The sequence below is a fragment of the Coffea arabica genome, chromosome 4c, assembly GCF_036785885.1.
Source record: "Coffea arabica cultivar ET-39 chromosome 4c, Coffea Arabica ET-39 HiFi, whole genome shotgun sequence".
Taxonomy (NCBI): domain Eukaryota; kingdom Viridiplantae; phylum Streptophyta; class Magnoliopsida; order Gentianales; family Rubiaceae; genus Coffea; species Coffea arabica.
In genome coordinates, this window is record NC_092316.1 from 513372 (window position 1) to 534732 (window position 21361).

General features: G+C 38.5%; 4 protein-coding genes across 6 annotated transcripts; all 4 read right to left on the minus strand.

The window, feature by feature from the left end:
* Positions 1 to 1165: 1165 nt before the first annotated feature.
* LOC113739555 (26S proteasome regulatory subunit 7 homolog A) lies at positions 1166 to 5825 on the minus strand. The gene is made up of 10 exons (XM_027266795.2): positions 5584 to 5825; positions 4647 to 4728; positions 4027 to 4118; positions 3868 to 3945; positions 3526 to 3587; positions 3228 to 3372; positions 2790 to 3008; positions 2520 to 2701; positions 2045 to 2220; positions 1166 to 1510 (listed from the first exon to the last, which is right to left on the minus strand). Exons 1-10 carry the CDS (start codon positions 5680 to 5682, stop codon positions 1353 to 1355), a joined length of 1293 nt encoding a protein of 430 aa, XP_027122596.1. The 5' UTR covers positions 5683 to 5825; the 3' UTR covers positions 1166 to 1352.
* Positions 5826 to 6922: 1097 nt separating this feature from the next.
* On the minus strand, positions 6923 to 11593 carry LOC140005059 (uncharacterized protein C23H3.12c-like). 2 transcript variants are annotated; one of them, XM_072045169.1, is made up of 9 exons: positions 11456 to 11593; positions 10957 to 11238; positions 10731 to 10795; positions 10480 to 10578; positions 9544 to 9591; positions 8486 to 8555; positions 8274 to 8345; positions 7538 to 7663; positions 6923 to 7193 (listed from the first exon to the last, which is right to left on the minus strand). In XM_072045169.1, the coding sequence occupies exons 2-9, from the start codon at positions 11179 to 11181 to the stop codon at positions 7053 to 7055; spliced, it is 846 nt and encodes a 281-aa protein (XP_071901270.1). In that variant the 5' UTR covers positions 11182 to 11238; positions 11456 to 11593; the 3' UTR covers positions 6923 to 7052. The 2 variants fall into 2 exon arrangements, with proteins under 2 accessions (XP_071901270.1, XP_071901272.1); XM_072045171.1 differs by lacking the exon at positions 11456 to 11593 and having other exon boundaries at positions 10731 to 10830; positions 10957 to 11096.
* An 841-nt stretch (positions 11594 to 12434) lies between these two features.
* On the minus strand, positions 12435 to 17108 carry LOC140005057 (O-fucosyltransferase 36-like). 2 transcript variants are annotated; one of them, XM_072045167.1, is made up of 3 exons: positions 14361 to 17108; positions 13680 to 13929; positions 12435 to 12985 (listed from the first exon to the last, which is right to left on the minus strand). In XM_072045167.1, the coding sequence occupies exons 1-3, from the start codon at positions 15692 to 15694 to the stop codon at positions 12809 to 12811; spliced, it is 1761 nt and encodes a 586-aa protein (XP_071901268.1). In that variant the 5' UTR covers positions 15695 to 17108; the 3' UTR covers positions 12435 to 12808. The 2 variants fall into 2 exon arrangements, with proteins under 2 accessions (XP_071901268.1, XP_071901269.1); XM_072045168.1 differs by lacking the exons at positions 12435 to 12985; positions 13680 to 13929 and adding an exon at positions 14001 to 14255 and having other exon boundaries at positions 14361 to 15833.
* Positions 17105 to 21285, minus strand: LOC140005056 (uncharacterized). The gene is made up of 7 exons (XM_072045166.1): positions 21054 to 21285; positions 20301 to 20723; positions 20151 to 20203; positions 19619 to 19656; positions 19175 to 19493; positions 18656 to 18969; positions 17105 to 18000 (listed from the first exon to the last, which is right to left on the minus strand). The coding sequence occupies exons 1-7, from the start codon at positions 21064 to 21066 to the stop codon at positions 17310 to 17312; spliced, it is 1851 nt and encodes a 616-aa protein (XP_071901267.1). The 5' UTR covers positions 21067 to 21285; the 3' UTR covers positions 17105 to 17309.
* Positions 21286 to 21361: the final 76 nt, after the last annotated feature.

The following is a 21361-nucleotide window of genomic DNA, read 5'->3' on the forward strand; positions in this document are numbered from 1 at the left end:
CCCTTAAGAATAATCTTTATCAGATCTAAAATGTATTAAGCCCTCCTCCCACCCACCGCAAGAGAGTGCTTGATTTTCATTTTGCCCTATTTAAACTTTGCTTCGTGCTATTTATGGCTTGAATCTGTAAATATAAAGCCATGCTGCGAAATCCAAGCCCAAATTGAACCGGTTGAACTGTCGATGGCCTTTTTTCCAATCAAGATTTGATTAAAAAATCAGTTAGTATCAATTTATATTTAAATGAGTTGAACCGTACGGTTTTATAAGAACTGGTCGGTTCAATAGCCAACTTTAATTAATCTAACAATTTTGAATTTGATCAACCAATCTCATTAATTAGACAATAACAATGATTGCCTTGCTCTACTCATTTTTCTCTCTTCTCCATAACTACATATTAACTCTTATTTAACATTTATGACTTATAATTGACTATATTGTTTTTTTTTTAAATCTTAAATGCATTTCATTTGTTTGTTAATGCCTTTTTAAATGTTTCAATTTTTATCATATAAACTAGTACTCATATAATTTAGGAAAATTAAAAATATATGAAATAATACTATTCAAAATCCTTCAACTTATAAAAGCAATTTTTGAGTCTCAGACAAATAATGCTGCTTAGAATAATACAATGAGAATTGAAGCGATTACATTTAAGAATATGACTTGAGTTTCTACGAACATTTGTTTTTTCTTTTTTGGATGTTTAATATTTATTAATAATATTTATAACACCACAGATTAATGACGATCGCCCAACAGCGAACCAACGACCCTTGATCCATTCATTTTTCTGGGTCAATGATCGGAACCTATAATTTGGGTTTCACAATTTCAAGCTAAAACTCACACAAGGATCATATTACACACACACAAACCCCCGATTTAATTCACAAGCCGTATTTAACTGACACCAACACCGGCAGGGTACAGCAAATACGTTTTTAATACTCGAAATCCCTACGGCTATATCTTTCACAATAGCTACAAATTTAGCTCAAACCACCTCTGATTCCTTTTCTCCCCACCAATTTCAGGCCAGGAAAGCAACTCGGCCAGAGGAAAAAAAAAAAGAAGCAGTTTTATAAGAAATGACTCGAACCCCATAACCCATTCAAGCAAAAAATAGGACCAACCAAATCCATCATTACTGAAAATGTATCACAAAAAGACAACTGGTGACCATGTATAAATGGAAGGATTTCTTGGTGATTTAGCTGTTACAAGAGAAGCAGTTTGAAGTACCAATACAAATAACCATAAAACGGCAGATCAATTAAACTGCTTGTTCCAAGTTTTAACTGGTGCAACAACAATAACTTTTCTGAAGGAGGGTGGGCAATCATTCAATTATAGACCATATACTTTGGTGTTGCACTGAATTTCTGATACCCCTTGATCACTTTATTCACGGCATCTAGAAAATCCTTCTCAGTAACTGTCTTCCTCCTTGCTCGAATGGCATACATTCCAGCCTCTGTACACACACTTCTGATGTCCGCCCCTGAATGAGAAAAGATCTGATTGTCAATCCTCTAAATTATTTCAACAATAACAAATAAAAAAGAAGAAATGTTCCAAAAACACGTAGTAGCACAGCAATCTCGAGGAACCATTGGATAGTGGGTTATTTCTCCAAATATATTTGCTTACATCATCATTACAATTTCCAATACAGCTTTTTATCTTTCCAATTACCTTTCTATCTCACAAACATCACATCACAAAAAGTGCTATAGTAAAAATATCTCAAATAACCCACTATCCAAACACATTTATTTTTCTAGATAGAAATGGAGGCAGAGGTTAAGTTTCAATTAAAACTGGTACAAAAGGATAAGAAATTACGTTCAAATATGAGACACTGAAATCACTACTAAATCAACATATGTTATTCCCAATACAACAATTACCATATTCTCTCTGCTCGAGACACAGACAGACAGACAGACATCATACTGCCAACAATCAAACAATCCCACTCAATTAAATAGTTGCCCATTATAGAGAACTAATAAAGACACGTAATAAATTTTACCAGTAGAATTCGGGCAGAGGCGAGCCAGAAGTTCAAACCGGATATCCCTTTCACAATTCATAGTGCGCGTATGTATCTTGAATATCTGTGTCCTACTCTCCAAATCTGGCAAACCAAACTCAACTTTGCGATCTAACCGTCCAGGTCGCAGCAATGCTGGATCCAATGTATCGGGTCTGTCCATTAAAAAGTGTAAAGTTTACTAGTCAACCACAGATATGAAAACCCTGAGTAATTTCCATCAAGTACACAGGACCACAAATTAACTAAACCTCATGCTCTAAGAGAAAGAACAAAGAAGGGGGGCAGGGGGTTGAAGTGGAAACAGCAAGGCAGCTCAAAAGGAATTGAAACAGAACACAAATACAAGCATTTGATACGGTGCATGACCAACAAAATTTTTTTAGATCAGTTACACAGCCATACAGCTAATGCATGCAAAACGTCTCAGCTAGTAGAGACAGAATGTCTTAACCTGTTAGTTGCCATCAGAACCTTAATGTTTCCACGAGCATCAAATCCATCAAGTTGATTCACAATTTCAAGCATAGTACGCTGAACCTCATTATCCCCACCAACGCCATCATCAAACCTTGCACCCCCAATAGCATCTACTTCATCGAAAAAGACAATGCAAGCTTTTTTAGAGCGTGCCATCTGCAAGACCAAATACGTTAGTCAGAGATGGAGGTTAATGCATGGGAAAAGAAAGCTAACAATTCAACAGGACATAAGTTTCAAATACCTGAAATAGTTCACGAACCATCCGAGCTCCCTCACCAACATATTTCTGGACAAGTTCACTTCCAATAACACGAATAAAACATGCATCAGTTCGATTAGCTACGGCCCTAGCTAAAAGTGTTTTACCAGTGCCAGGGGGACCATAGCAGAGGACACCCTTGGGAGGGTCAATCCCAAGTTTAACAAATTTCTCAGGGTGAAGCATCGGCAGCTCAACAACCTAAAACAGAATGAAAAAAATTCAGTTAGTACAGATGCATACAAGCATAATCTCAAAGAACAATTGGAATATCATAGACATGGGCCAAGCTCTAGATCATTGATCATTGATTAAAGGAGCTAAGAAGGGACAAATGAAGGCAATGCAAACATTTGAACAATAAAAATGTCAATGCAAGGGAAATATTGTGAAATGAATATATGAATATATCATCATTACCTCTCGCATTTTTTCAATCTGTTCCTTACATCCACCAACATCATTATATGTAACATCTGGCTTTTCCTCAACCGTCATCATGGTAACGCTTGGGTCAATTTTTGGAGGCAAGGGAATCTGAATTTGGTATTTATTCCGATCAACACTGCCAGACCAAAAAACTAGTTCATAACACAAAATCACAGTAATCTGGATAACATAGAATATGGGGTTCAAGTTTTTCTCATGCTATAAAAATAGCATCCAGCTGAATAAACATCAGCTCAGAAAGTTATTGATCCAAAGAGAGAAGGCCTACCCGACTCGCATGCCTTCTTCTATGTCTGTTGGAGAAACCTTGTCACCTAATCCAACGACAAACTGCAGACATAAATGAACAAATTTAGACCCAAAAACCCCAAAAAAAAAAACCATCATGCAAAAACTGAAACACGAGTAATTATGTCTCCTCTTTAAGAATAAATACACTACACGATTCATGCTTAATTCTTTTGTGCATGCAATCAGTTTCTGAAGCATAATTCGATTGCATAGTTGATTGCTATGAGAAGCTTAATCCTTTCAAAAGATAGACTAGAGTAGAAGAAGCAAAGATCAAAATCCCATAAGATTACAGAACTTGACAAAATGGATGGTATACCTTTGCAATTTGCTTGACGTTTATAACATACTTTGCATCTTCAGTATTCGGGTTAATTATCTTGGTACATCTCGCCACCTGCTCACATGCACAATTTGTGCATTAGAAATAAGAAAGGAAAAAGAAAAACCACGTTCTAGTGACTTCCCAAAACCACACCTGAAGAGGTTGCTCCTCCTGCATCATTTGCTTATCAGAAACCAGATCCCACTGGCTAGGTGCAGCTAATCCAGTATCAGATTCCTTGATACCTAATGAAAATTGAAGATCAGCAGTATAGTTCAGAACTTGTACTGACCACTTCCTTTTTTCACAAAAACAAGAAATGGGGAATCCTTCATCCATGACATCATTTTTCAGAAACTAAAATACAATTAGTAACTTTCGAGTTCATAAACTGGTCATTTTCTGTTTGTGCTATTATCTTAACAACTGTGCTCAGTAAAGTTCTAATAGCATTACCAATTCCTATAAACAGGTATTAGCAAGCGAATAAATCACCATTACTTAATGGCAATACTTAGGTACAATACCACTCCTATCTCTTCCCCCTCCCCCTCCCCCCCCCCCCCCCGGCCCCAAAAAAAAAGCTTTAAGGTATAAACGCTAACAAAACTTAAAGGTAAAAACTTGGAAAAGATTACTATATGGAAAATAAATAAATAAAAACCTACTCTTTCAGAAAAACACATAGAGATCCACTAATTTAAATGCTCAAAAGCATATTTTCTGTGCACAAGCAGCTAACTTGCAAGAAAAAATGGAGACAGCAATCATACCACACAAATCATTGATTACTTTCGCCTTTTCCTTGATTTCCTTCTCAGCTTTCTTTATGCTTGTAGAATAAGGTCCCAATCCCTGCAGGCAAAAATTCAAAATGTCAATTGAAAATAAAAAAAAAGAGGCTCTTATCCTCTCCGCATCCCATCTTAACTCCACAGGAAAATGTGAATCCGGAACTTCGTAGTAATCAAATCATCTCTAAGAAATAAACTTGGGCTTAAGAACAACAGGCCAATGAGTTCGTATTCCAGGTAAAGCAAGGAATACAAAATACGAAATATGCAGGTTTCTTTACTAGTAACGTCTGAATCTGATTATTTGCCCAATTTGAGTGCAAAGCAGGTAGTCTTGCAAGTGGCTGGTTCCTTAAAAATGATAAGTTGATGGCGTTGTTTCCAGCTGATTATGTACCAGGAGCAGGTTGGACACATTTCCTACAGAGAAGCTACCAGTTATAGTCTCGAGAACATTCTTTTCTCCATTTTTTCTCAACTAAAACTGAAACCAAACGACTGAGCTGAGAAGAATTGAACTCTAAATCAGTGAGTCCACAAACAATAGAGGGCGCAACCAAGGTCAAAGTTGAGTTTTATAAAGCTTCCATTCGGTTAAAACTCTGCAAATCAACAGGGACGAAAAGGACGGAAACATTTTAGTTAGCATAAATTCCATATCCTAAAATTGAGAGAAGAACAAAAACCCAAGTCAGAAGTTACAGTCTTTAGCTGGATATAAATATCCTTTTCCCAAAATTCCGAATTAATTACTCATTGCGATCTGTATACGAGCGGAGAGGTAGACAGCACATCAGAACCCAAAGATACTCAAAATTACGGACTGAAATCCAAAGAAAATAGATCCAGAATAAAGTAAAAATAACGAATGGACTGAAGATTTAGGGTTTGGAGAGAGAGGGGGGGGGGAGCATACATAAGTTTTGAGAAGAGCGATATCGTCTTCGTCGAGAGGTCTAGGGTTCTTCTCGTCCTTGATCTCATCTTCAATGTCCTGCGACGCTGCCGGTGCCATTCCGATCGATTCTTTCTTCTTTCTTCTGCTTTTTATTATTATTATATATCTATATATATTTCTTTAGCGCACAAATATTCGATTGCTCCTGCAATATTTTCTTGTGCAACAATCCAAACCCGGGTGACTTTCTATGCGCTCCTCAAATCAGCCTTCAGCTGGTGAATTTAAGTAGACAGGATGGAGTGGCATCTCAGCGTGGGCCTCACCTCATTACATTTGTGTGTTTGGATTAGTGAACTAACAATGTATGGGCTCAAATTGGATGCAAGTTAGAAGACCTGGGCCAGCAGCCCAATTGTTTTAAGGCCACTGCTGTCATGAATATGGCATTCCACGGTAAAAACACAGGGACCATGGTATTTTCTTAAAAAAAAAAATTTATATACATATATAATGATCAGAACTCAGAAGTCCCCAAAGGGACCATGGTAAATAGTCGAGTTTTACGAAGTTACAATTGGCTCATTGCTGTGAAATTAAATGGGGGTAAAAATGACATCACATTTTAATGTAAAAAAAAAAAATTTTTTGGCTGCATTTTTTTCTTTTTATTTTTTTATTTTTTTCAAAGCAAGACTTCAAACTTGACAAGAGATGGAGAAAGGAGAACATCATAGTGTCGTAATCACCAACTACTAGTTAGTATCTTTACCAATTGAGTTTGGGTACACGTAATCATACATTGAGTTAGATGTTGAGAATTTGTATAGCGTATAAAGGAGGGGAGCAGAGGTAAAAGACGCTGTCCCACATGAGAGAAATCATATAGTAACTAAAATCCCTTGAAGGCAATTGTTGTATGCCAGAGAATCATTATATATATTACAACTTTATTTAAATGTATACGTAGCCTTCTTGGAACCGAAAAGAGTACACATTCATGATTCAACCAAGCACATGAAAAAAAGTTACTAGCTACTGCTTACTGAAAGAAGAACATCATATGAAACCTTAGCACCAAAATTCGCAGCCAGCCGCCCGGCCTGCTGCTGCTGCTGCTGCTGCAGCATCTCCTTTTTCACTCACTATCAAAGCCTAAAATTAGACAATACCATATCATTCAAACAAACCAAAAAAAAAAAGCTTTTAGCAAACGGAACCGTATATATATATATATATATATATATATATATATATATATATATATATATATATATATATATATAGTAGCATATGCCTGTCCAGTTCTCAGCATCCAGCAATTCAGTGCTTCCAGACGTTTTAGTGATAAGCAAGCTGAGAAAATTTGACCCATTTTCTATTTTGAAAAATCAATTCAGCTTGGCAAAATTAACGGCAGTGAATCTATAATTTGCTTTTTGAACTGATATGTAACTAACACTAAAAGAAAGGATGCAAAACTTGAACTACAATGAATTCCTGTACTTCAAAACATCATTTGTGTTTAATGAAAATCTCTGGCATATTTCTGATACAGTAGACTCGTTGGCACTTTCTGCATCTTTGCCTTGAAGAAGCTTGTGAAGCTCATCAGAAGGTTGCAATACCTAATAGTGATGTATATAACAAGATGCTCGAGTCAGTAGGCGGCAGGGATGTGAAATTCCATCTTTCCACCAAAAAAAAAAAAGGAAAGAAAAAACGAAAACAACAAATGAGGACCCAATTTTTTCTCATTTCTTGAAACTGAATGCTGGCAAAAACATCTAACTCAGATAATCTTTAGAGCTATACATATATAATCAGAACCAAACATACCAAATTTATCCCAAAAGAGCACAATACTAGAATGGTCCAAAAAGTAATCAGAAGATCACGACAAATATTAACTAGTACCATGCCGCAACCATTTTGAGTCAATGTCTAAGAAGAAATCAGTTTGAAATCCTACCCAAGGAGAACCAAGAGAATCAAATTTTCCTTTTTCAGAGTCCTGCAGTCCTTTGTTCTCCTTCTCAATCGAAGAATCTTGATTAGTGGAACCATCTGACACTAGCTGCAGAAGTTTCTCACTTCCCTGAAAGCATAAGCATAAACAGTTACATCAATTGATATATATATACAACTTTAAATGAAACATTTTGCAAAAAAACATGTTAAATGGGAAGAGGAACTTGCAAAATACATAAATATAAATGTACGGCAGAAGACAGATAGGCCCGTAGACCATAAGTTGAACGCTGAGCCTCCTCAAAGGATTTGGTTGAGATTAGCTATTTTTAACTCCCAAGGATATACCTATGCCAGGGATTAATAGGGATACAGTGGATGCAGCTTACATATGATTATCACGTTTGTCAAACTAATGGCTGCAGAAGAACATTAAGACATTGTTGCTATGGCAACAAAAGGATGCATGTTTCTTCATCCATGTGGGCAGAGCTGGCAACTCAAAGTACATCAAGGCACGTAATGATATACTGTGAACTGTTTGAAATTACCACTGTTATGTACAAGAGTAATCCCAATCTCATTTCTTCAGGAGAATCATTTTCCTTTTCTCAAACTCCTGGAAAAATAATCTGCAGCAGATGCTGTTGAGTGGACCTAACAACTTCATGCTAGCCTACACGTGTGATCCAACAACTCACATGCAACAGGAAAATGAACTCCAAAAACTATCTCACCTTGAGAGCTCTCCAGTGAGAATAAGATCGGAACAAGAACCAAAAGAACGGAATGTTAGGCAACGGTAGGACCTACATAAATTTCAAAAGATTATAACCCAGTAAAAAAGCAACAAACAACTTCAGCAGAGAAGAAAATGATGTATCAAAAACTGCAACATGTTCAAAAGAACCAAATGCGCTCAATATTGTAGGCAAAAGCTAGTACATACTGCTAATATTGCTGTAGCGGGAAGCAATGTAACTGATCCATAGAAGTACTTCTTGTGAAGAACAGCTCCCCTAATACTCATGCAGTAAGGTCATAAGTTAATTTGATGAATGGATTAAATGAAACTGGCCAACAATAATAAGAAAAACCCTGCATCTGCTAGATTATACATGCATCAAAACTCTGTAGTAAAGGGCATGATTTACACCAGCAATTAGTAGGACAACCACTAATAAGCTCCAAACAGGCATGATCGATTCAGGAAAACGATAAGAGTGGCCGATGAAGAGAAGGAAACAATTCTTCGCTAAAGGAGGGGTGTCTAACTTACCAGTCTGGTTGGCATAGAGTATCAAAAATAAAAATAATAAAAAAAAGCCTCAGGCGGTGAATAAAATTAAGGATAAGGAGAGAACACTGACTTTTCAATTTTATCCTGTTACATTCTATACCATTTCGAAAATTTGGACAAAAAAGTGGCATTCAGAAGTATCTTGCACACTTAATACATGACCATGAAAAGGATTTCGCTATCCCCACCTCTTCTTCGTCCTACTTCTCCATTTATCACCCCTAGTGGACATACCAAAGTCTAATGAGACATATAGCCTTCACAAACAGAACCTATCCAAAACTAAGTTCTCCTATCTAAATATATGTCCAAATGCAAAGGAAACTTAGATGCACTTATCCTAATATTGTTGCTAGGCAGTCTGCTCCAAGACCATATATATTTGTTCAGTTTAAGATGTCTAAGACATAAAAGAGATATTCGCAATCATTTATCTGGACATTCTTGTTCAAATGTACATCATATGGTCATCTGCCATAACCACACCATATTGATGTAAGGAAATAAGCAGGACTGTGACAATTGAAGCGAAGTGTAAACTGGATATGTTCCAGAATTAGGAGTCCATATTAGTGGGTGTATTGGGTCAAGGTAGATTTTCCAACATGACAGCAATTTTCAAACAAATCTGGAGCCTTTAGAAGCATCTGATGTTAGCAAAAATGATAACATTAACAACAATCTGACCCATGGTAAGCAGAATTTACCTTATGGCAATATGCCGTATCCTTCTGCGGACAAGTCGTGCATTCAAACTGTAATATTGGCAAGAGATTATCAGAAAGAATCCAGAAGAAGTTCAGATATACATGTACATAATTGCATACAAATGACTAATTGCATCCTACAATATTCTTCTACTCAAAGAAAATTTAAAAGCATATTATATGAAGCAAAAGTAGAACTTCGAGCTTTGATTGAAGCTTGGTTAGGTCAACTCCCTTTATTACATCAAGAAAATTAGAATGCAAACTCAAAGGAAATTTAAATGCATATTATATGAAGCAAAAGTAGAACTTCGAGCTTTGATTGAAGCTTGGTTAGGTCAACTCCCCCTATTGCATCAAGAAAATTAGAATGCAAAGACAAGAACCATCTCCAAAAATTTATGGATAAGTAATGTGCAGATAACCACCCACCCTCCCTCCATACTCTCTGCACTTAACTGATGATTAGCTATTTGACCCTTTACTCCCTCTTAACTGCTTCTCAGATACACAAAAGAAAGTTAAAAAGGATGAAAGCTGAAATTTTCAAAATTTTAGACAACAGAGTATGTTTAACATCAGTATCTATTATTGTATTCAAGTTTTTTTTTGTTTTTTTTTTAAAGTCTCTAGCTGTGCATAAGTTACAAGAGATATGTTTCACATGCCAAAACCCAGGCAGAAAAAGCAAAAATGAGTCACCATACAGGACCATCTAATGAAGTCCTTGGTCGTTAATATTTGAAATATTCCAGGTTGCATTCATGAAATCATAGCTCTTGAGTTCTTGTCCATCACAGTTCTACATCTTCTGTGCACCATAACCATACACACACACAGACACACCCCAAGAGAAATAGATAAAAACAAAGGACGAGAGGGTACTCTTTCCCTTGAAAGCAGGCAATTCTTACTGGGAGGTAAAAGCAGGCTAACCTGGAGGGATAGGTGATCTCAACATGGGTAGCCTCCTTAGGTATGGATTTCAAGAAAATTTCTGATGGCTTAACCCGAGACAAAAGCTTCACACCCAACCTAAAACCCATTAAAAAAAAAAAAAGAGGAATAGTGGCATCAAATTCCAACAGGAGAAGCAATGAAAAGCCAGAGCTGAAAAAGACCTAAAGACTATAGTAGTGAAAGTGAAGAAAATCTTGAGAAGTAAGACAAACAAAATGTAGCGATACCTGTGAATCTTGCTCTTAAAAGTCCCCCGGGGAGCTTCTTCCAGCTTACCCCAAGCTCTATTCATCTATAAATTTGCAGTAAACCCAAACTTACATACCACTAAAAAAATATACATATAAAAGACATGATCTCAAAAGTCCATTGGTACATACGTAAGCGGAACAATCAGGAAAGATATAAACGTTAAGGGGAAATGTGACTCATGTGAGGAGGAGGAGGGAGGACCTTGTTGGCGAAGAAATCAATGAGGAGTTCGACATTGGATTGAGAGGGCGGCTTCTGCCGAGGGGAGGAAATGGTATTCCATAACTCCTTGAATGTGGAGGGCGGCGCGGTATGAGATGATGAGGAGGAGGAGGATGAATGGGAGTCGAGTGAAGAAGAAGAAGATCTGCTGCTAAAAGCCCAGTTCCTCCCTCTTATTGGGAACACCACCACTCTAGCTCTCATCGTCAAACAAATTGGGTTTTCCTCTTTTACGTTGTCCTCCTCCTTCTTCTTCTAATCCTTAACAATTAGGCGTGCAGAGTAAATGAGAAATCTTTGCTAGATGTTACTCGGATGAGCAATTCCAGACATGGAATCTGAAATATATCTGATGTAGCAAAACAAATTTAAAAAAAAAAAAAAAAGAAAAGAAATGGATATATTTGGAAATACAGAGTGGGAAGTAGGACAATGACTCGATTCTAATTTGGGTTAATCGAAGAGGAAATATACGTACGATGTTGGACGAAGCGGCGGGCACCTCCTGCAGTGCTACGGATGTTAGCAGGACAGGACAGGTAGCAGTAGTATTTAGCAGTAATAGGGCAACTGACTATCCTAAGCCTAAGGTGTGAGTAGTAGGCCTCCCCTCTCCAGCCCCCCTTCTGCTTCCACATCTACCACACAGCCCCTAACCCTTTGCAACACGGTTTCCCTTTTCTTCTTCTGCTTGCAACAGCTTTCTTTCCGCTCACGACTGCTTCGCAATTCATTTTCCAAAAATGTGGACTGACCTCCTCATCTATCTAAAACTCCACAATTTATTAAGTATTTGGTGTTTGGTAATTTGAATCTCACTCTGTAACTACATACGTACCAAAACAAAACAAAGAGCTACAGATGCATAATATACTCTCTGCCCATGTTGAGTTTAGGAGGGGAAAAAAAATCAATCCCAGGAACGTCTAGTTTCAGAACTCAAACAAATATTAAATTACGATCGATGCCTGGAATGGAAGTCTCTATATGTAACTATGAAGATGATATGTTCATTACGATCTTATGGTGGTTGAGAATTCTACTGCAAGCGACCGTGTTCACTGTCCAGCTAATTTAATTCAACCAGACCTCCCCCCTTCCTTCAAATCTTTTTTTTTTTTTTTTTTTTTTTTTTTTTTGCATTTCTTAGCTCTTATATACATCTCAATTGATTGGTTCCCTCCTAATAAATTGCATTCATCAGTAAGATAAGATAGTCTAGGTATTACCCCATTTGTAAATTTCAACCAAAAAAAAAAAAAAAGTAGTGGTACATTATTATATTATTAAATTGTCATGCAAAGTATAACTTCAATGAAGATCAGAACAGTAACTGCAGCCTGCGGAGAAAGCAAGTAGATTGTGTTTGAATTGCATTTTTTTAATTTTTTTTTATAGAAAAATTACTGTAACGATTTAATAATACATGTGAAGTAAAAAGGTGATTGAAAAATATGTGCGCGAAAACATAATAAATTTTCTTTAAAAAATAGCTGTCCAAACAAGGCTCGCGAAACTATTACTATCAATCATACACAACAATACGTATCACAGCTATCTGAAAAAACCAATACATATACATACACATATATATATCAGAAAGAATATGGTAGTCAAGTCATCTGCAGTGGTGAACCACCCATGGTGATGGAGTGATCAGTAAAGGTAACATCTGTCAAGCGCAACAAAGCAAAAACCACCGCTCTTCATCCTTTTCATTCATCTTCTTCAGCACAAACCAGAGTCGGTGATCACCCTCCATGCTTAAGACTCGAAAGCTAAAGCGCATGCTTGAGCCAACTCCGTCCAGAGGACAAAAAATCAACTGTTTTCATTCATCTTCTGCGATAAAATTTGGCACTTCATCCTGGCAGAGGTACTCATCACACATTGATGCAGATCCCCAGTCCTTCCTAAGCCGCAAAATATCTTCTGTGAAGGTGGATCCAGAGGACCCAATAAACGCCGTCGACAAAGCACAAACAGTCTTATCCAGCATAGCTTCCACCTAAAAATTTTGACGAGTTAAACCATTTAAAAGCAATAACCAAAAAAAAAAAAGAAGTGCAAAACCCAAATAAGATCAACCCTCTCACCACTCTTCTATCCAGTTCTGTAGTAATTCCTATTTAAAATATATATATATATATATATATTCTTCTTCCTTTTCTTTTTAAATTGTATCATTTAGACAACAAACATCGGAAACACTGGCCACAACACGAAAACAAATGACCTCAGACGAAAGCTATCGAGGGTGGATTCTCACACTCTACCAAAAAAAAAAAAAAAAAAAAACGAAATTCCACTAGAATAATCTTCTTAATCTGATTCATATTCGCAAACTCATTTCTTCTTCCTTCTATATCATCATCACGAACCCCAACATCAGAAGCATTGGCCACAACACCATAAACAGCATCCTCAAACGACCTCACAAGAAAACTACTGAGGGTGGATTATTGTCACATTATGTTCCTTAAGTTTCCACATTCGGAATGAATACCAAACGGAAAAGAAAACACAAGCAAATGCAACGGGCTAAACAAATTGAATTTGCATACTACAGATCATTCCTTGGTTGCTAATCAGGAGTAAACTTGACAAGGTCAATTGCATGCCCGTCTAATGCCAGTAGAGATATCCAAGGAGTAACATAAAATTTGAAAACTAAGAACATTATATAGAAATCATAAGCTCACCTGAGAGTCAGCCTCAAGCCCATGTCTGTACAGTAAAGCATCCCATTTCTCTGCTGAACTCCGTCCAGGCCTCTTCACAAGTGGTACAGTCTTCCCATTGAGGACAAGAAGTGACTGGAGCAAACCTGTTTCACTTTCCGCGGCATCAGTGGAAAGATATATCACCGGAGTGTTAGCTCGTTCAACCACTCGATTGATGCAATCAGCAGCTTGAGGAACAGGGTAGAAGCAACTCGGTTGTTTGGCATTGCTGATATAAAATAGCAGGCAGGGTAAGAGGTATGGTGCTGTCCAACAATCCACTGTGGTAAAAAATATTCTCCAGAAACTACAGTATGGTAATGAAAGGAGGGCGGAAGAAAAAGCCCAAAAGTTTGTAACTGAAAAGCATGATTTTACTCTCATGATGCTTAAATGCTGCCATTATAGCCAAGACAACTGATGTAGCCCCTTAATCATTCCAGAAACCAAAAGAAAGCTCCTTCTAGTTCTATTTCACCCAAATAACTTAAACTTGCCAACAGACTAAGACGGCTAAGGGGCACAGACTCCCAGACAAATAGTTCGACTGAAATCCTGCAACATGCACATCCAACCATAAACATATCCCAACACTTAAAAGGGGGATCCTAGAGGATGCATTGCTCAATACTGAAACGAAAAGATAAAAGGAAAACATACCAGAACTTCAAGAAACCATGTCGGCGGAAATGAAGGGCGATAAAATCCCTTCCAAGAAATGTTTGGACAAAACGCTGGGCAGTGAGCAAAATGAAACGACTTGGTTCGATCAGTGTTTTACATTTATGAGCAATAGGACCTCCAGGCTGCGTCACCCACTCCCTCTCCACATCAGCAAAGAACACGTCTCCAATCGCAATAACATCATCGTCAGTAGAAAATTTGGACAGAACGTCCTGAATCGTCCTTTGCTTTGGATTCTTAACGTCATCAGTCCAAGCAGACTCAAGCTTAGGCAATGAAACACCCAACGACTTCAACTTCTTGACGCGTTCATCGTCCATAAAACAGGGCTGGGGCGACGAGAAATAACAAAGGAACTTATCAATACGCGGACGATTCTTTCTACTCGCCGCAAACTCCTCAAAAGTAACCACGACTTTCCTTCCCAAACATTTATTGATGTGATCAATATCCAACACCCTATGAAACTCGTAATCAACTTTGGAGCTGGGAATAACCAGAACTCGGTTGAGCGCAGCCGCGAAAAACATATGCTTCTCCAAGCAAATGAGATGGTTGGACATCTGTCCCGACACGCACATTGCAAACAAGTACTTATTGGATTTGGGATTCCAATCGATTGTTCTCCTCTGGGACGATGGCCCCTGCTCCACCTTCCTGCATCCGTCAAAACCTGCTCCCAGGGTGGGGTCCGTAGAGGTATTACTGGACAAGGAATCTAGCGGATCTCCCAAACGATGGGACGACAACAAAACTTGTTGAATCTGCTTATTCAATGAAATATGGCGGAGCAGATCGGATTTCAAATCTTCTAAACGAGCAGGAGACGATGAAGGTAAAGAATCGACAACGTTAGAAGAAGCATTGGTGGGATTTACAGAAAAATTAAGAGGGTTATGTGGGAGGAGGGTGGTGCGATTCCAGAGGGTGAAAAGGCCAAGCTGTTGCTGCTTGAGGAGGTAAAGAGCATGGAGCTCGGACTGGCGCATGCGATTAAGCGAGGAGGAATCATAAAGAAGGTTGGAAATGGGGGTGGTGGTATGGAAGAGGTTCCTAATGTCGGTGGTAAAGTAGAGGAGGAGGAGGAGGAGAGGAAGGAAAACGGCGAAGAGGTACCTTTTATTGTTGAAGAAGCTTGCAACAGAAGTGGAGCGAGAGTTGGGGAGTCGGGGAAAGTCAATTTGGAAGGCGGAGGAGGAGTGGCGGGGGGACTTGGAAGGGGAGTGAGGGAGGCCTCTTCTTTCGTTCTGTTCGATTAGATGCTGTCGATCGTCTTCTTCGTCTGACGACGACGACTGAGACTCCATCATTCTTTTGGTTTTTTCTTTCTTTTTTTAAAAAAGTACTTGAGAATTCTTTGCTCTGCTCCGGTAAATTGATGGAAGACCAAAAATGTGAGATGATTCTGAGGAGCGGGAGCGGGAGTGGGAGTGGAAGTGATGGAGGAGAATGAGATCTAACCGCCGAGGCCACCACACCAGATAATTCACTCTGATTTGTAAGCAGTATTTTGTAAATTGTAAGGAATTAGTTGGAACTAGGAAGTGTCAAGTACACTCACCGTCGGTTGTCGAGAAAGCGACCTGCTACCGGACCCAGCTCAATTTCCTCGCCGCCCCCCAAAAGCCCAATTTTCTCCGACCCAACCTCGTTCCCTTCCCAAAAAAAAAAAAAAAGAGTTCTCCTAAGAATTGAGTGGAAACAAGACCCAACACTAAGTATCACGTACCAAAATCCCAGCCCAAATGTCAGACTTAGAAGCCGAATGCTAGTACGATACACATAAACGCCAGTCAGTACAAGTCAGCAAATGAGTTCAATGAATCAACATTAATTGGTTATGTTGTCGTTACGCCAAAAAAAACCTGGAAACGAGATCGAGGAAACCATTCACTCCGAGTCAAGAATAAGAATTTAGAGCTGCTTTCTGATTCTAATCAAAGAGGGTACCTTTTTTTTTTTTCAAAAACGATAACTATTGTATGACTTAATCTATCTTACACTAGGAGGAAGGGGTCAGACCTAAGGAGGCTTAAGATAATTCGAAGGGGATTAAGCCACCTTCAGACCAAACGTGTACATTATGCACTCATCTGGATTTTTTAAGCAAAACTACTTTAATATGACAATGGATAGGAGGTACGGTTTGAACTTTGCCTCTCACCCTATTAAGCTTTAATGCTAACCAAAGAGGATACTTGAAAACCAAGTACTAAATATTAACCAAAAATCACTCTCACCAAAACCAATCCAGTCTCTGTACACATATCGTTACTTCCTTTATTCTTTTCAACTTTCGTGCTCTCAATTTTGTAATGCAGATGCAGATGGACGCGACTAGCTATTTCCTTTCCTTCATTAAAAGCTTTGCAATTCCTCCTGATCTGACTTTAACAAAGTTATCCTCAACCTCAACAAAACAGGATCTGGTCCAAAAGCAACGCTGTGCATCAGCTGCCAGAGACAGACGGGTGTTCATACTTCCCAAACAATCGAAAAACCAGCTTAACCAATCTAGATTGGATTTCAAAAAAATCAATCTATATCCCAACTTTATATTTGGTAATCTACTTTTTATCCTTCCATTTTCCCGTACTTAGCTGCTTCTAGGCTGCTACTAGTAATTTTGTTATGTCTCGGAATACTTTTCTCATCACTTTTAAATACTGGTGGGGAGGACATATAAACCCCCAATGCTTCAGGGTGGTGGACATGGGAAATAAATCATATCCCTGGTGGTATAAATTAAATGATTATACTAGATAGTCATCATCATATATAGCTAGAACAAAGATTTTCGAACAATACTGTGGTAAGAAATTCCATCCGATGTAACCACAGATTACCAGGTGATCTACACTATACCTCCAGCCTGATGGTAAGATCTGCAGCATCAATCAAATCTACCGTGTACGTTGAACTAAGCTAACTTTCTTCAGCCACTTCAACCAGTCTTCCACGAACCCATTTCTTAGTCACACTAGCTGACTTAGATAATTTTTCTTCGTTACCAGATTCGGAGGACTTTACTCCATTCAATAGGGGGTTATCCTCACGCTGTGGGCTGCCACTCAATGCGGGATCGACCATACGGTCTGTGCAACTGGAAGACTTTACCCTTCCGGCACTATCCAACAACACAGAAGCCACATTATAATCTTCGAGTCTAGTTTGGCGGAGCTTCTGCACGTCCGCTGTACCATTCACTAATCCTCCCAATGCAGGTTCCTCGAAACTGAACCCCATCATGTCAGTATTACTCGATGCATCCCCTAAATCTTGCAAAGCAGTATTCTCAAATTTGAACCCAATAAGGTCACGAGTACTTGATCTTGATGTTTGAGCTCCATTCACTTTTCTTTTAACAATTTGGTTTGGATTTTCAACATTTTCACTCATTTCCAACTTGGCCGGGCCAACAAATTCAGGTGCAGCCAGTGATATACTTCCACCATCATTTTGCAATTCTTCCTGTCCTTCATCTATGGAACTAATAGATTGGATAGCTTCAGCGATTAGCTTCCTAGTTTCGACAAGGGAAGCCTGAGCTACAGGGCTCTTCTCAGCAGCTACTTCAAGAGCCTTGGCAGCTTTCTCAGCTTCAGCAATCAACAATCTGCAACATAGGATATCTGGTTCAACATCAAAAGATTCTACAAATCACAATTTGCAGCTAATATTCAGAATGTTTATTGCTAGCTTCTCATCATCTACCAAAACCCTGAACGTTCATCAATATCCAATAACCAGTAAACTGAACTAATCAGGTCAATTGGCAATGCAGGAGCTCATGCATGCTGACACAACTTAGGCTCTCCTCCCTCTACAAACACTGAAACCACTTCTGTATTTCTATATCTTTTGATCAATTTCATAGGTACATGCACATACAAAATACACATATATGTTCCGCCTCATACCGCTCCCTTCCTGGTTTGTGTTCACCACCGGCAGAGAATGCTAAAACTTCTTCTCAGAGGCAACTTCCCTAGATAAGACCACTGATGTTGATAAATCAGGTCTTCTTGCTCAAGGAAATAATGTGGAAATTCTTTTCACTCACTTTGTCCACTATTAAAGCAATTATCCTTCTTCTGACAATGAATGTTTTTGTCCCGGGAAAATAATACAGAAATTTTTGTCTTGTACTGGCAACTTTCCCAACCCTAAAGAAGAGGATCTACCAACTCCTCACATTGATCACAAAATCCACAGTTTGGAAAGAAAAAATTACTTTGAAGAGAAAAATATGAGAACTATAATAAACTTACCTTGCCCTAGCAACAGCTTCAGTTTTCTTGCTCTCAGCAGCTGCTCTTTGCGCCCTGATTTTCTTTAACATCTCTAATTTTGAACTTGCCAAAGGATCCTTATATGGGGCCACGCTACTCCTCTTCAACATTACACGTTGAATATGGCTCTTGGGTTCAGGCTTTGAAGAATCATCTGAATCAACTATCCTCTGGGAAGGGCTTCTCTTCCTTGTCTGTCCATCAACACTTGGCTTTCTCCTTGGCCTCCTTTCAACCCCTTCTGTTATGCCATGATACTTTGCCAGACCAGAGCAAACCCGATTTCGATATTCCTAGGTAAAATAAATTAAAAGAAAAAACTTCACAAACAGCGGTGAGGAATATATAATGGACTGTGCAAAATAAGACTAAAATTGAAAATGTTATATGCAATAGCCCTCAAACAAACATGATTTACTGCCATTGAATCAAGGGAAGTTTTCAATCACAAAATTAAAAAAAAAAATAAAATAAAAGTTCTTCTGGACAAGCTCTTACAGGATCAGCCCATTTGGCTGAAATGGACTCTGAGATCTTCCTCCTTTGTTCGAGAGACTTAGGTGCTCTCTTGCTACCCTTTGGTTTTGGTTTTCTTTTTCTTTCTTCAATGCTTTGCACCCACTCTTGCTCAAGCTTTTTATCCAGAATCTTATATGAGTTCCACTGTAACTCTGCCTCACCAAGAACACCCCTTCTTGAAGCTTCTGCAAGTAGATTTTGCCACTCATAGAGGCAGGTCTCTTGCAACATTAACCTCTTGCGACGTTTTTCCCACCCAATTCGCACACCAACTCCAATTTTTACCCTTGTTTCTTCACTACACAATCATTTAAGGAAGATTCAGAAATGTAATTCAATACGGTCTGCAGACTTAAAATATCTTGCAACTACCATTGCAATACAAGGTCACAGTAGCGGTACAAGCCAGCTACAGAAACTGACCTTTGAGCATGGCCCAAGTTAATTAACTTCATCTTGACCTGTATCAGCAGAAATTGTTAACAAAACCACACTAAATAATCAGTAATGCCAAGAATTAGCTCATATTTAGTGCTGAAAATCAGCTGGCTTTCTGTTATTTAATATGAACTCGATAACCATACAACATCATTTAAATTTAGACATATAATTGAAAAATAAGTCAGACATTATTTAGGCTATTGAGATATTCAGGGTAAAGTCTGCCTATTGTGTCCTAGAGCACTAATGGTGATTGAGCAACAGCAGTAATGTTCACTACAACTTGAATTCCAATAAAAGCTATGCATTTCTGGTTCAGAGTAAAACCAAGTCAGTACGTGAAATTGATACCATTTACCAAATTCAACCTAATGATCAGACAGGAATTGTGAAAAAGATTATAATGTCTGCAATTTCCAAACACTAATCAAATAGCAGTTTATAATTACATCCTCCTCATAATTTCTACAACATGGCAGAACTTCTACATCAGATAATTCTTACATGACATCACCTTAGGATCCTGCATTGCAAGCCTGGTTCTCTCTCTAATCCTCTGTAAGGTTTCTGCAAGGGATTCACCAGATTGTTTTAGACAAATCAGCAGCTTAAAAAGAAATAAACACTTGTTGTACATCAAAAAAACCAGCTGAAAAAGAATCACCAGGACTGTGCTTCCTTCCTTTGTTCCAGGGGGTATTCCCTTTGTTAGCTTTCGAAATCCTCATCCTTCTCAACTTTTCTCTGTCATTAGGTTCAGTTGAGTGGTCACTTGAGGATTGCTGCTCAATCCCATGAGGTACAGCGGAACTTCCTGAATCAACATCAACCCTCAAACTAAATTCATCTTTTCTCTTGGCCAATCTTGTTGGTTCAAGAGTAGCAACTGCCTTAATCACAAGTCGACCCCTACACACATGAAGCCTCCCCAGGTTATAGTTGATAACTTTTTCAGGGACACAGACAAATTTCCATGGAAAAGCCAATAATCCCTTCTGATTTCTGTATACAAATTCATGGTGTAGAATATTTGGAGACCTAAATATATATGGAGTATTCCCAAGACAAGACCGTGCAGTAGCAATATCTGCATAAAAAATGAAGAAATTGTATGAGTTGACGAGTTACAGTCAAAAGGAGTTCGAAGCCCACGAAGCAAAAGAAACTCCAATACCAAACAAAAGTGAAATTACAGGAACAATCTTTTGACCACAAACACGAAACCCTGTAAGTAAATCGCACATTTCCAATTTGAGTAGCTAATGAAGGAAACTGGGAGACCACTAAAGCTAACGAAGCTCGAGGAAGTTAACACCCATATAAAATGAGCTGAAATCATTTGGGGAAAAACACGAAAGCCAGAAAAATAAATAAGAAATGCGAAAACCAAAACGGAGCAAGAAATGTTTTTGAGTACCTAATAAAGGCATGGGGAGGTCATCCAGGAAACGGGCACAATTTTCAGATAGCGCGGTAGGGTAAGGTGGCGTCTCGGGGAAATTCCATACACTTAGTCCGGAGGTTAGAATTGGCGGTTGGATATGGTAAAAGCGGCGGGGACAGCGGAAGCAGAGAGTGAAGCAGCGAGGAGTGGAGCTGCCTGTGCCTGGAGAGCCACACAGCTGCTTCGTCTAGATGTCGCGGAACCTTGTACATGATAATATGGGTTGGCTTTTCATTTCTCGATATTTTTCTGGACTTGGCAAAAAATAAAAAACTTTTACT

Bases quoted from the DNA above. Each gene is read 5' to 3' on its own strand.
- LOC113739555 (XM_027266795.2), bottom strand. From the start codon at position 5,682: ATGGCACCGGCAGCGTCGCAGGACATTGAAGATGAGATCAAGGACGAG. The intron at 4,119-4,646 runs GTATGATTGCTG...AATTTTCATTAG, and splicing joins AGTAATCAATGATTTGTGTG to GTATCAAGGAATCTGATACT. The intron at 1,511-2,044 runs GTAAAATTTATT...TTTCTCATTCAG, and splicing joins CCTCTGCCCGAATTCTACTG to GGGCGGACATCAGAAGTGTG.
- LOC140005059 (XM_072045169.1), bottom strand. From the start codon at position 11,181: ATGAGAGCTAGAGTGGTGGTGTTCCCAATAAGAGGGAGGAACTGGGCT. The intron at 10,796-10,956 runs GTCCTCCCTCCT...GCAAATTTATAG, and splicing joins TTGATTTCTTCGCCAACAAG to ATGAATAGAGCTTGGGGTAA. The intron at 10,579-10,730 runs GTATCGCTACAT...AATGGGTTTTAG, and splicing joins TTTAAGAGCAAGATTCACAG to GTTGGGTGTGAAGCTTTTGT.
- LOC140005057 (XM_072045167.1), bottom strand. From the start codon at position 15,694: ATGATGGAGTCTCAGTCGTCGTCGTCAGACGAAGAAGACGATCGACAG. The intron at 13,930-14,360 runs GTATGTTTTCCT...ATTTTATATCAG, and splicing joins CATGGTTTCTTGAAGTTCTG to CAATGCCAAACAACCGAGTT. The intron at 12,986-13,679 runs GTGAGCTTATGA...CAAAATTTTTAG, and splicing joins GGCTTGAGGCTGACTCTCAG to GTGGAAGCTATGCTGGATAA.
- LOC140005056 (XM_072045166.1), bottom strand. The intron at 20,204-20,300 runs GTGATTCTTTTT...AATCCCTTGCAG, and splicing joins AGGAAGGAAGCACAGTCCTG to AAACCTTACAGAGGATTAGA. The intron at 19,657-20,150 runs GTGATGTCATGT...CTGCTGATACAG, and splicing joins TTGCAATGCAGGATCCTAAG to GTCAAGATGAAGTTAATTAA.